Genomic DNA, 13,932 nt, shown 5'->3' on the forward strand with positions numbered 1-13,932 from the left:
CAGCATGACCTGTTATGTCCTTCCGATATATTTTGTACACTATTACTACTGTGTCCCATTGATTATCCTCATTCCAGCAGGAGAAAAAAAACTTGTGTAGTGATAATCAGGGGCTCGTTCACCTGCACATCTACCAATGTGATACATGCCATCATGTGCCAGCAATGCCCCTCTGCCATGTACATTGGCCAAACCGGACAGTCTCTACACAAAAGAATAAATGGACGCAAATCGGACTTCGAGAATTATAACATTCAAAAACCAGTCAGAGAAGACTTCAACCTCCCTGGACACTCAATTACAGACCTAAAAGTGGCAATTTTTCAACAAAAAAAACTTGAAAAACAGACTCCAACGAGAAACCGGAATTAATTTGCAAACTGGACACCATCAAATTAGGCTTGAATAAAGACTAGGAATGGATGGGTCATTACACAAACTAAAAACTATTTCCCCATGCTAATTTTCCCCCTACTGTTACTCACACCTTCTTGTCAACTGTTTGAAATGGGCCATCCTGATTATCACTACAAAAGTTTTTTTTTTCCTGCTGATAATAGTCCACCTTAATTGATTTGTCTCGTTAGAGTTGGTATGGCAACCCCCATCTTTTCATGTTCTCTGTATATATATATCTGCCTACTGTATTTTCCACTCCATGCATCTGATGAAGTGGGTTTTAGCCCACAAAAGCTTGTGCCCAAATAAATTCGTTAGTCTCTAAGGTGCCACAAGTACTCCTCGTTCTTTTTTCATTTGACTGTTTCTCATCAGATCCTATCTGTATTTTATCTTCCATCCTCTCCTCCTTACTAGGACATAGAGAATCTCCATTAATAGATCCTCCCCTAAGGGATGTCTCTGTCCAAATTATGTGCTCCTCTGCACCTGTCGGCTTTCCTTCAGTCTTTAGTTTAAAAACCTGCTCTACGACCTTTTAATGTTAAGTACCAGCAGCAATCTGGTTCCATTTTGGTTTAGGAGGAGCCCATCCTTCCTGTATAGGCTCCCCCTTTCCCAAAACATTCCCTAGTTCCTAATAAATCTAAACCCCTACTCCCTACACCATTTTCTCATCCCTGCGTTGAGACTCTGCAGTTCTGCCTGTCTAACTGGCCCTGTGCGTGGAACTGGAAGCATTTCAGAGAATGCTACCATGGAGGTCCTGGACTTCAATCTTTTACCTAGCAGAGGATGTAGGATGCCATGCTCATCTACCTGGCATGGGAGGTCTCCTGTGATGAAGCCAGGCCCTGGGGAGTGGCTGAAGGCATGTCCCACTGTATCCCAGCTGAGGAGCTGGAAGGAGGAGCTGATGGACATTCTGAGTGACACTCAGTTCAACCCAGAGCTCCAGGGAGTACCCAGGCTAGGCACGTGGACACAGAGAGATTCCATCAGCAAGTCCAGAGGTGCCTGTATTGGCCTGGCTGGTGCATGGGCCAAGCCCTACTATTAGGGTGACCAGATGTCCCGATTTTATAGTCCCGATATTTAGGGCTTTTTCTTATATAGGCTCCTATTACCCCCTACCCCCATCGCGATTTTTCACTCTTGCTGTCTGGTCACCCTACCTGCTATAGCTACAAAAGAACCTGACTTGCCTGGAGACAAGGGGATTAGGGATAACCTGTGCTCACTACCAGCTCTGGAAAGAAGCAGCAGGTACACTCTGGTGAAGGACATCAAGTGGGCAGCAGCTCCTCCGCTGCCCAACCAAGGAGCTTGGATGCTCTCCAGGGGCTTTGCTGAGCAGTTTGTGGCCAGGCCTGGGCTGCTGCACTCTGTAGCCTGAGCAGGCCTGGAATTTCCAGCTGAGGTTGTTCTGGGAGGAATGTGCTTCTCCCTCCCTCCATTCACAGCCAGTGCAACTGTCACCTTTCCTCAGCGCCGGCAGCTGCTCCTCGGGGTACCCCTGGCACAATCCAGCGATGAGCAGTCCTCCCCTGGTTGCCCTCTTGGTGGCAATGACTGAGTTCAGCCCAGTAACATGGCTGCAGAATGTGGCCAGTCACCTGAGGGACACACTGAACCTGCCAAGTATGTGACCTATTTAGCAGGAGCCCTTGGCACAGTGAGCCAGGCTGAAGAAGCAGTCCCAGCACAGGGGTGCCCAAAGGCAGAAAGAGTCCATTGCATTAAGGACAGGCATAGCAGCAGGGCAAGCTGGCTCGGGCCTGTATGTTTAACTGCAGAGGAGGTAGCAGGGCCCATGTGAGCATGGCTTGCAGGAGATGGGATGCATGCTCTTTGAGCAACCACTCCCTATGGGTTGAAGGGTGCGACTGCCACAAGCAGGAGTTTAGGCAGACTAGCATCCTGGTGGGGGAATTTGTGATTATGGCATAGAACTGGGACGCTGGAGACCTGAAGTCTATTTCCAGCTCTGCCACTGACCCCTCTGTGACCTTGGGCAAGTCCCTTCTGAGATCTCTGCCTGTTTCCCCATCTGTACAGTGGGGCTAGTAATATGCCTTGCCTCCCAAGCATGTGAAGCTAACTCCATTCATGTCTGGGGAATTGGGTAACAGCTCCAAGGCTCTGTTGCAAATGTGAGCGCATGGCCTCTGAGGTTAGCTAGGGCATGCACGGCTTTTAAGACTTGACTGGACCACTATGATTATCTAGGTTGACCTCCTGCATAACACAGATCATCGAACTTCCCTGTATTAAAACCTGTGACAAGGCCAAGAGCTGTGCTGGAGTTTGAGCATATTTTTTAGGAAAACATCCCATCTTGATTTAAAAATCTCCAGTGATGGAGGATCCACCACATTCCTTGGTAAATTGTTCCAATAGTTAATTACTATCACTGTTAAAAATTTGCACCTTATTTCTAGTCTGAATTCATCTACCTTTAACTTCCCGCTGTTGTGTCGAGTTATACCTTTGTCTGCTAATGTCCATGTAGGTAGTTATATGTTGTGATCATCACCCCTTCATCTCTTTGAGAAGTTAAATAGATTGAGCTCCTTAAGAATTTCACTACATGGCATGTGTCAAGGCTGATTCCTCACTCTGGCACTTCGAGGGCAGAAGATGGGGGCCCACAAGGATTCTAAAAATTAACACTGGCCGCTCCAGGCTTGTATTAAACTCCCAAGGTTACAGCTTCTCTCTGACCTTGGATTGGTAGATGCTGCCACCACCCAAGTGCAGAATCCCTTTGAGAGCCCAGGAAGGCGCACTTGGGAATTCCTTCCTGTGGGGCACCCTCAAGCCCTTTCACCCGCACCCCCAGGGAAGAGCTGAGAAAGAAAAGAAAAAAAGAAATCAGCTGTTTCCACCAGCTAATAAAAAAAAAAAAACCACATGCACAAACCTCGTAAGACACAGAACTTCAATCCTGTTCTTAAAGAAAGGTAAATTTTATTAATAAATAAATAAAAATACATCTGAAAACTCAGGCTATTGCTAGATTTTAAGAGAGAAAATACAAGGATTAAGCACCAAAAGTAGCTTTCTTGAGGTCCAACTTAAAGGTTACAAGCAAAACAAAAGCACCTGGAGTTAACACAGAGGAATCCACAAGCCATAAAGAAATAAGAGATAAACCTGATCACGTCTTTCTAGACATTTCCTGATCCACTTACATATCTGGGGTTTCAAATGAGTAGTTTCTTGGTTTGATCTGATCATTTTTCATACCTGGCCCAAGCTTTTTAATGCATAGTTGCTGTCCTGGCCCTCTCCCCGGGAGAACAACCACAGACAGACAAAGGGGAAGTTTTTCTCAATTTTAAAATGTTCTAGCCTTCCCATTGGCTCTTTTGGTCAGGTGCCCACAGCTGTCCTTTTACCCAGGGCCGAGTCCAGTGTTTTTGGTGCCCCAAGTGGCAAAAAAACCAACAATTTGCCGCCGAACACAGAGGTGGAGTCCTGCCCGCCGAACACAGAGGCGGAGTGATGGTGCAGCTGCCGAATTGCTGCCAGTGACAGAAGAAGAGTTACATCCCTGCCGCCGAATTCCCGCTGCCGCAGAGGGCGGATTGCTGCCCCAGAGCCCAACGTCCTGCCACCCCTTTACATTGCCCGCCCCAAGCACCTGCTTGGTTCGCTGGTGCCTGGAGCCGGCCCTGCTTTTACCTATGCATAGCAGTGAGACTTTTTAACCTTTTACAGGTAAAGCAAGTAGAGAACAGCTACTAAGAGGAATTTTATAGCTAACTGGCTGGCTGGGTGTCCATAAAAAGGAGTTTACTCCCCACCCCCTTCGTTTATCACAGCATGTTTTCCCATGAGTCAGTCATTCTCATGGCTCTTCTCTCAACGGTCTTTCCAATGTATCCACATCCTTCTTGAAGTGTGGACACCAGAATTGGACACAGGATTCCAGCAGTGTTCGAACGAGTGCCAAATACAGATGTGATATAACCTCTCTACTCCTACTCACTATTCCCCTCTCTATACATCCAGAGGTCACATTCGCCTTTTTGGTCGCTCTGGGAGATCATGATCTGCTGATTATCCCCCAGAACCCCCAACTCTTTTTCAGAGTCACTGCTTCCCTGGATGAAGTCCCCCTGCCTATAAGTATGTCCCACGTTCTTTGTTCCTATATGTATGCCCTTGCATTTGGACGTATTTAAATGCATATTGTTGCCTGTGTCCCATTTGCTAAGTGATCAAGATCCCTCTGTATTATCAGTGACCTGTCTTCTTCATTATTTACCACTTCCCTAATCTTTGTCACCTTTATCAGTAAACATTATCAGTAAAAATTTTGTTTTTTTCCAAGTCATTGATAAAAATGTTTAATGGTGTAAGGCCAAGAACTGATCCTTGCAGGACTCCATTAGAAACACACCCACTCTGACGATGACTCCCCATTTATAATTACATTCTGAGACCTACGGTGTAATCAGTCTGTAATCCATTAGATGTTTGCCATGTTAAATTTATATCACTGTAGTTTATTAATCAATATGTCCTGCAGTGCCCAGTCAAATACCTCACAGATGTCTAAATATTACTATGAGCTTTGTTAGCCAAACTTGTGATCTCATCAAAAAACGGTATGTTACTTTGATGAGACCTGTTCTCAGACATAGCTGTTGAGTGGCATTAATTATATTACATTGTTTTAATTAGTTATTAATCAAGTCTTAAATCAACCATTCCATGATTTTGCTCAGGATCAGTGTCAGGATGACAGGTTAAAGTAACCTGGGTCATCCCATTTACCTTTTTAAATGTTGACACAAGAGCTTTCTTCCACTCCTCTGGAACTTTCCCAGTGTTCCAAGACTTATTAAAAATCAACATTAATGGTCAGTGAGTTCCTCAGCCAGCTCCTTTAATACTCTTGGATGCAAGTTATCTGGACCTGCTGATGTAGAAATGTAACAGTAGTAGATGCTGTTTGACATCCTCCTTGGTTGCTATTGGAATGGAATGTATTTCATCAACATATAATAGGATATGAACACATCATCTGTTTATTTCCCAAATACAGAGCAGAAATGTTACCAAACACTTCTGCCTTTTCTGTATTATTATTGACAGGTCGACCATGCCCATCTAGCTATAGACTATGATCACTGTTAGGATTCTCTCTATATACTTAAACTCCTTTGTATTGTCCTTAACTCTGCTGAGCAGTGGAATGAGGGCAATATCTGCCTCAGGCCTCACTCTCCTGTCAAAGGGTGTCCCCTGGGGCGTGGGCTCCTGAGCCCTCTGTGTCACAGGAAGGGTGGGGGGTGTAGTTATAAGTGGATGGGTCACAAATGCTGTGTTTATGGGGCTCATGGACGAATCTATCCCCAGATCCCATTGCTGTGAGAAGGGCGCTCTGCTTCTGGGGCTCACGGAGGGGTCAGTTCTCAGGTCCCATTGCCAGGGGAGGGGAGGTGTGTTTACGGGGCTTACAGGGGGAGGGGGCCAGGCCACAGCCCCCATTGCTATGGAAGAGGAGCTGTGGTTATGGGGATAATGGAGGGTCGGTCCCAGGCCCCGTTGCTATTGGAGAGGAGCTGTGCTTATGGGAGGGTCAGTCCCAGGCCCCATTGTTATGAGAGAGGAGCTGTGGTTATGAGGTTCACAGAGGGTCAGTCCCAGGCCCCACTGGTATTGGAGGGGAGCTGTGGTTATGGGGATAATGGAGGGTCAGTCCCAGGCCCCATTGGTATGGGAGGGGAGCTGTGGTTATGGGGAGGTCAGTCCCAGGCCCCATTGTTATGAGAGGGGAGCTGTGGTTATGGGGTTCACAGAGGGTCAGTCCCAGGCCCCATTGTTATGAGAGGGGAGCTGTGGTTATGGGGTTCACAGAAGGTCAGTCCCAGGCCCCGTTGCTATGGGAGGGGAGCTGTGGTTATGGGGTTCACAGAGGGTCAGTCCCAGGCCCCATTGGTATGGGAGGGGAGCTGTGGTTATGGGGCTCATGGAGGGGTAAGTCCCAGGCCCCACTGGTATTGGAGGGGAGCTGTGGTTATGGGGTTCACAGAGGGTCAGTCCCAGGCCCCATTGGTATGGGAGGGGAGCTGTGGTTATGGGGCTCATGGAGGGTCGGTCCCAGGCCCCATTGGTATTGGAGGGGAGCTGTGGTTATGGGGCTCATGGAGGGGTAAATCCCAGGCCCCACTGGTATTGGAGGGGAGCTGTGGTTATGGGGCTCATGGAGGGGTAAGTCCCAGGCCCCACTGGTATTGGAGGGGAGCTGTGGTTATGGGGATAATGGAGGGTCAGTCCCAGGCCCCAGTGGTATGGGAGGGGAGCTGTGGTTATGGGGCTCATGGAGGGGTAAATCCCAGGCCCCATTGGTATGGGAGGGGAGCTGTGGTTATGGGGTTCACAGAGGGTCAGTCCCAGGCCCCATTGGTATGGGAGGGGAGCTGTGGTTATGGGGCTCATGGAGGGTCGGTCCCAGGCCCCATTGGTATTGGAGGGGAGCTGTGGTTATGGGGCTCATGGAGGGGTAAATCCCAGGCCCCACTGGTATTGGAGGGGAGCTGTGGTTATGGGGCTCATGGAGGGGTAAGTCCCAGGCCCCACTGGTATTGGAGGGGAGCTGTGGTTATGGGGATAATGGAGGGTCAGTCCCAGGCCCCAGTGGTATGGGAGGGGAGCTGTGGTTATGGGGTTCACAGAGGGTCAGTCCCAGGCCCCGTTGTTATGAGACAGGAGCTGTGGTTATGGGGTTCACAGAGGGTCAGTCCCAGGCCCCACTGGTATTGGAGGGGAGCTGTGGTTATGGGGCTCATGGAGGGTCGGTCCCAGGCCCCGTTGCTATGGGAGAGGAGCTGTGGCTGTGTTTGAGCTGCATTGCTGGTAGGTTGTCTGAAAAGGAAACCCTGTTCAAGCTCCAGGAGCGTCCCTTGGCTCTAGTCCATGTTAAGGCTCAGTGTATGCACACCCTGGTCCCAGCCCAGACCCCCAGCTGGCAATGACATTGAACTTCAGGCAAGCTCCCAATGCAGCATGTATTTCACCCTTCACCTGCCCCGCAGACTTTGCCTGCAGTCTCTATAAAAGGTAAAGGCTGGTGACTCACTGCCCCCTCCCGCTCCTGCCCTCTCTCTCTCCCTCTCACGTAGACACAGTTCAGCTCCAGCCGCCCAGCACAGCTTGCTGCAGCTCTGGCAGCCAGAGGCAGGCTCTGCAGTGGAGAAGTGGGGCCGTCCCACTGAACTGGTACTTGTTAGAGGATGAGCTGCACCAGGCTGGGTCTCTCTCTCCTGCTGCTGGCTGCCCTGGGCTGGACTGAGGACGAGCATGGCTCAGAGCACTCTTCTCACCCCAAAAAGAAAGGTGAGTAGATCCCAGACTCCGTCTCTGGTTCTCTTGGCCACACACAGCTCTCTGGTGTCTGGCTGCTCACTCTAGGGAGAGATGGGACGCAGGGTATATGGTGATGGTTCTGCTCTCCACAGGGCTGGCTGGTGTCTCCCTGCTGGTTCTCTAACACATCCCAAGAGGGCTGAATGAAGCATGTCCTGTTTGTGTCATGGGGCAATTGTCTGCTAGGAGGGCAGTGTCACTGTTGCCTGTCCTCAGGCATGGATCAGCCTTTCAGCCGCAGGACCTCTTGCCCTGCACTTGTTCTAAGGCAGCTCCCTGCAGCTCCCCATGAGCCATTCACAATCTTACTCATCTTGGCCAACGAGAGCCCTGCTGGAGGAATGCCCCTGCACAGACAGTGCTTCAGTTCCTGCCCCCAGTCCCCAAGTCCAAATCCTAGATCGGCTTCCTGTCTCTCAGCATCTGCTGGACCAGCGCACGCAGCCAGGGCACCCATCACAGCAGCAGCTAAACCCCTGGGGACTCCGACCAAAAATTCAGGCAGTGGGGATGGAATTTCTCCCAGCTTCACCTTAACACCCACAAATGGCACCACAATGCAGGGAAGGTTGCCAGCTGTATTGACCCTGGAGAACCCAGCAGACCTGCAAACTGGAATAGCCTGGTCAGGTGTAACCACAGCAACATCTCCCCACCAGGCATTCTGCCAATTAAACAAGCATTTGTGTACACAGCCGTACCGACCCTCCACCCCCTTTGGCTGAGACCCCATGACCCCCACCATGTATAGATCCTGTGCCCCCTTTCGCTCACCCTCCATGTATAGTTTCTGTACCCCCTTTCCCTCACCTTAGTCCCCTCCTTATGTGCACAGACTTATAGGTCTTAAAGCCAAACAAGGGACCATGATAGTCATACAGGCTGACATCCTGCCTAGCACATGGTCCCATTCTTCCCACCATGTACACACCCCTCATCTCTCCTGCTCACCTCGCCCGCTCTCTGCATACAGCTCCTGAGCCATCTCCTGCAGCCCCCCCTTTCTCCTCGCTGGGCCCCACACCCCTTTCCACACATTAATTCCTTTTTCCATCAGTTCAAAGGGATTAATGTCAACTTGGCAGTTACAGCTCTAACACTCAGGGGAAAGCGATGGCATGTGACTGGTATGGTCAGCAACTCAGACGGCGGCCTGGCACAGCTGCCTGGGCAGTGAGGCTGTCAAGATTTATGGCACAGCCACATGGGCAATAAGGTGCTGGGGGGAGGAGAGGCATATGGGGATGGACCTGAAACAGCTGCATGGATATTCCAATGCTGAGCTGGTTTATGGTGCTTTTCATCTGTAGCGTTGGTCTGTTGGCTGTGATCTTGCTCAGATACACTGCTCCAATAGGGTCAGAGCAGGGCTACCGCCAGGTGCCATTTCACACTCACCTCTATGGCCCCTTAGTGCAGTGCTGGGCTATCACAGAACCTGCCTGAATCCCCTGAGAAATCGATGAGGCACCTGGGGAGCAGGAGAGAAAAGTGCAGTGATGTTTTTTTCCAAACAGCATCAGTCATGCTCTGTTCTGCTGGAGGAATAAATTCAGCCACATCTCAGTGCAAGGCCTGGAGGCTGTGATACAGCGGAAGGGCTGTGGTCATGTCTCAGTGATGGAGGCTCTTAGGGACTGTCACACACTTCAGTTCAGTAAGACTTGATTGTCATGACTCACTAGACAAGTGCTGCAAAGTGCAAGGAAGAAACAGTCCACTGCAGTCTCTGTCGGAGGTGGGGATACGATTCGCCCAGGTCAGTGCTTCATGTCTTTGGGGTTTGATCCCCTGGGTCCATTTGTTGTTCCTGCCCATCCCTGCCCCAGGGCAGGTGGTTCCATAGAGTGGGGCTGTTTCTTTCCATCTCCAGGGTCCAGCAGTTCTTCACTCTGGTAAGATATTGCTTAGGATTCCTGATAGTTGAAGTCTGATTTCCGTTTGTTCCCTTGCTGTGAGACATTGGACTAGAAAGTTTCTCTTTCTCTCTCTTCTCTAAAAAGAAAAGGAGGACTTGTGGCACCTTAGAGACTAACCAATTTATTCAATGAAGTGAGCTGTAGCTCACGAAAGCTTATGCTCAAATAAATTGGTTAGTCTCTAAGGTGCCACAAGTACTCCTTTTCTTTTTGCGAATACAGACTAACACGGCTGCTACTCTGAAATCTCTCTTCTCTGTCCACTGGCTGGACAGTCACTGCTCTGTGAGTTTGGCATATGCTTTGTGCCACCTGGTCCTCACCCCTGGTTTATGGTCATTGAGTCTGTATTTGGTGAGGGCTTGTCTATTTCTGCACATGTAGCTGCAGTGATTTCTGTACCAGTGTGATTGTTCTGTGCAGGGATCTGGGGCTGTTTTGGATTTGTTCTCCCTCGCTGCTCAGTGTATGTTTGCATTCTAGGTGCTGGGCTTGTGTCTGGCATGTTTTCTGGCTGTGGGTAAGGGTCTTTGCTCTATCGGTCAGGTGCTGAGAGGGCTGGTGCTGAGCCCAGGGAGTGGGAATGCAGAGGTGTCAGTGCTGCAGGGGGCACGGAGGGGTACTATAGCTGGGGGGTGCTGTCATGTTTCCAGGCTGGAAGTTCCCAGGGGGGTGTCAATACAAGAGTGAGGCTGCAGTTGTGTTGTCCATGTACAGGGGTTTCCTGGGAGCTCAGAGAGTGCGGCAGCTCTAGATGGGTGAGAGCCAGGCAGGCACTGAGTACACAGCAGTGAGTGCAGTTGGAGAGCCTAGACAGACTGAGCCATGGGCACAGAGTAGTGAGTCCTGAGCAGGATGCTGCAGGGTGCTGTGCAGTCAGGATCTAGTACTCCCTACATTGTCTTTGTCGCTGTCTCACTCCAGTATGACCCCCCCCCTCACCTCTTCGTCATCTTCCCCTCATCACCCCCTGTCACCCCCACCTCATCTCAGCCCCCTGCTGACCCTCCATTGCACCCCCCTTACTCCCAACTGGTCCCTGTGTTGCCTCCAGCACCAAGCCCACACCCAGCTCTGTGGCTGGACTAGGCTGCAGCCCCAGGGTCTCTGCATCCTGCCTCTTGTCTCCTAGCACATGCTGCTGGTTGGAAGTGCTGCTTGCATCAGGGCTGGGGTGACTCAGGGGAAGCCGTGGCATGTGGTTTAGTTTTATAGGGTTGTGCTAGCACTCGAGGGATCTGCACAGGCGGCGTCCCGGGGTGCGATTACTCTCCGCAGGTTGCATCATTTCCTCCTACAGTGCCAGGAGATGCACTGAATCAGTGTGGTTTGTGGACGGGATGGTGGGAAGAACCCTGCCCACTGGTGTCAGAGGGGCAGGTCTGGGGCTCTGGGTACAGTGTGTGCTCCAATGGTCAGCGCCAGGGGGAGCTTCAGGCTGAGTGCTTGTAAATCGGCTGCTAAGATCTTGGGGGCAGGATGTGTGTCTGTGCAGAGACCCCACCCTACCTGGGACCACAGGGTGTCTGCTGAGGTCCCCCATCTCAGCGCTTGCTCCATGGGGCAGGAAAGAGCTGAGCTGGGCTGGAATTTGCTGTGGCAAAGGAGCAAGCACTGCCAGGTGCCCTGCCTGTCTCTGGGAGGGGGCTTGGCTCAGGGCTCTGTGTTACACAGTGTAGCAATCTTGCGGGAGGAAGGGGTGCCCTCCTCAAAAGGGTCCTGTCTGAGGTATGGCTTGGGAAAGTCAGCTCTGACCTGCCTCCCTGGAGCCTCTGCCAACTGGTCTGAGAGTTCAGTGCTGGAGTGCGAGGAATGCCCTGCAGAATGGATGGGCCCCAGGCAGCAGGGTGGGAAGCTGCAGAGCAGGACCCCTGGCTATGGGGAGAGGGGATGGCTGTACCCACAGCTGAGCAGTGGTTATTGTAGCAGACTGTGCTGGCAGCATGAGCTCTGCCAGGGTTCTTCTCTGCCCCCCCCCCCCCCATATACACACACACAGTGCGGGCTCCTCAGCTGGGCTTACCCTGTGTCTGGCCAGAGGCCCCCGTGCAGCTCCCCAGCCCTCGGGGCCCTTCCTGCCAATCCCTCGCCTCTCAGGCATGCAGCCACCTGGCCTATGCCTGGCACAGAGACGTTGGCCCTGATAAAATGGGCAGGGTTGTTATCAAGAGCGATAGGGAGAAATAGCATTTCCCTGGGGGAAGGAGAAGGAGAGTGAGATTCCATCTGGGGCCTTGACCCCTCCCACCCTGGAGAGGCTCCCCACGAAGTCTGTCCCGGGACAGTGTTCACCTCCCTCTGCTACCCACTCTCCTTCTCATCCTGCACCTCCCCTAGTCCCTCCAGCCCCATGTCAGTCCCACTGCAGCTATCCTAGTCCATTCCCCTCCCCATTCCTATCTCCCTGCCCAGACCTGTCGCTGTCCATTCCCAGCTTCATTCCTGGTCACCTTCCATCCCAGTCTTGTCTTGGTGCCCTCTCCCATTTCCCTGCTGGTGCAATCTCCCTCATGCTCACACCTGCAGGAGCAGGGGGTCAGTGGCTGTCTGGGGATGGGAAAGGTACCTTGGGGCTTGCCAGCCCTCTGCCACCTTCCTCCAGAGAAGCACAGAGGCCGCTGTAGGGAATTGGCTCAATTCCCAGGCACCAGGACCTGTGCCCTCCACCGCCCAGGAACACAAGGAATGTTCCCTGCAGCAGCATGAGCTGCCAGCTGCGGATTAGAGACTGTCACAAAGGTTTGCACTAAAGCAAGATTTCTAAACATGGCTGAGGTTATTGCGCAGTCAGAGCTCAGTCTGGGAAGGAGCGAGGCCTGCGTGGGTGGTGCCCAGGGTGTGCACCGGAGAGCCATGCCTATGGGCTGTGCCTGCATGGGAGGGCAGGGGATCCTGGAGAAGCTGAATCTGAGCCCTGTGAAGGTGGAGGGGCCAGTGAGCAATGGAGAAGCAGCACCAGATATGGAGGATATGCAGGGAGGGGCCAAGGAACATCAGATGAATAGTGTCTATGGGGCATGTGCCAGGACAGAGAGGTGGAGGGCAGCATGCCCACAAGGAGGAGGAGGGTGGGAATCTGGGAGGTCAGAGCTCCTCATTTTTGGGGAGCGACTGTCCAGGAATGTGCCCTGGCCTCAGGGCCAGGCACCCTCAGGGTGGGATTTGAGGATCCCTAGCATTGTCTGTCACTAATGGAGGGGATACGGGGATCCCCTCAGTTACTGGGTGAGAGGTCTCTGGGTGGAGCTGAGGTCTGGGGGGGGTCTTGTGCCAGGGTAACCCAGGTTCAAGTGCTGTGCCTCAGAGCAGGGGGCAAATGGAGTAGAGGGGGACGGGGCTCTGTGAGGGTGGGAGGGCAACAGAGCAGGTACGAGCCAGTCACTGACCCGAGGACGCATGCACCACACCAGCCACCAAGGCCTGGTTTCCGGCACAAACAGGCTGGCTGTTTGCCAGGAGCTCCTGGGAACTGGGGGCTTCAGCTGTTCCATGGTCAGCAGCTTCTTTTCTGCACAGGACTGGTTCTAACCCACAGCCTTTGCAGCACCTCCCCTGGCAGCAAACTGGCTCTGCTTGCACTCTCTTCCTTGCTGGAGCAGTGTGGACATGCAAAGCTGCCTGCCTTTAATGGCAACTCCTGCCCTAACTTAGCAGTAAGGAAGGAACAGATCGGGCACTCTCTCAGGCACCACCATGATGAGCATCCTCAAAATGCCAGATAGAGAGAGAGAGATTTCTGGTGGCACTTGGGTGTGTGCAGTGACGAGGAGAAAGTGGCTGAAATTAACACAGAGGAACTTTAGGCTGAATCTCAGGCTGCCAGAGGAGGGTCTCCCTGGGCAGGGCCCTGTCATCTGCAGCATTTCTTGCTGGGCTTGACAGAAGCCTAGAAAATGTGCAGGTGGCTGGAGTCTGCCTTGGCTCTGGGGATGGGCTGGGACAGAGTGACAGGCTGTCTTGTTTCTGTGATTCTTTGAGCCCAGTGGCAGCTCAACATGCCTTGTGTGCAGCTCTCTCTGCTGAGTTCCCTGGCTGGGATTCTCACCACAGCAAAATCTTGGCCCTGCCAGTTACCCTGTGAATGTGGTGACCTAACCTGTGGGTGGCCAGTTGACCATTCACTCAAGGCTTTTGAAGTTATAACCACTGAAGCCTCACTCCTCCTGAGAGATAGGTAATGGATAGTCAGTGATCATGTCACCCACCACTGAAATGTGTCCTCCTCTGGTGTGGT

The 13,932-nt window shown here is 51.9% G+C and overlaps 1 protein-coding gene across 3 annotated transcripts in view; it reads left to right on the forward strand.

Moving 5' to 3' along the window:
* Positions 1-7,520: 7,520 nt before the first annotated feature.
* Positions 7,521-13,932, forward strand: part of CA9 (carbonic anhydrase 9) — a 63,562-nt gene continuing 57,150 nt past the window's right edge. For 2 of the 3 annotated variants that reach the window (XM_043546467.1, XM_043546468.1), the window contains exon 1: positions 7,521-7,749. In XM_043546467.1, the coding sequence (XP_043402402.1) occupies positions 7,647-7,749 (103 nt within the window). In that variant the 5' untranslated portion in view covers positions 7,521-7,646. Of the gene's footprint in view, positions 7,750-9,429; positions 9,539-13,932 lie in introns of those variants that run through there. The other variant, XM_043546469.1, reaches the window with a different exon arrangement.

This window comes from Chelonia mydas, chromosome 5, assembly GCF_015237465.2.
Source record: "Chelonia mydas isolate rCheMyd1 chromosome 5, rCheMyd1.pri.v2, whole genome shotgun sequence".
NCBI lineage: Eukaryota > Metazoa > Chordata > Testudines > Cheloniidae > Chelonia > Chelonia mydas.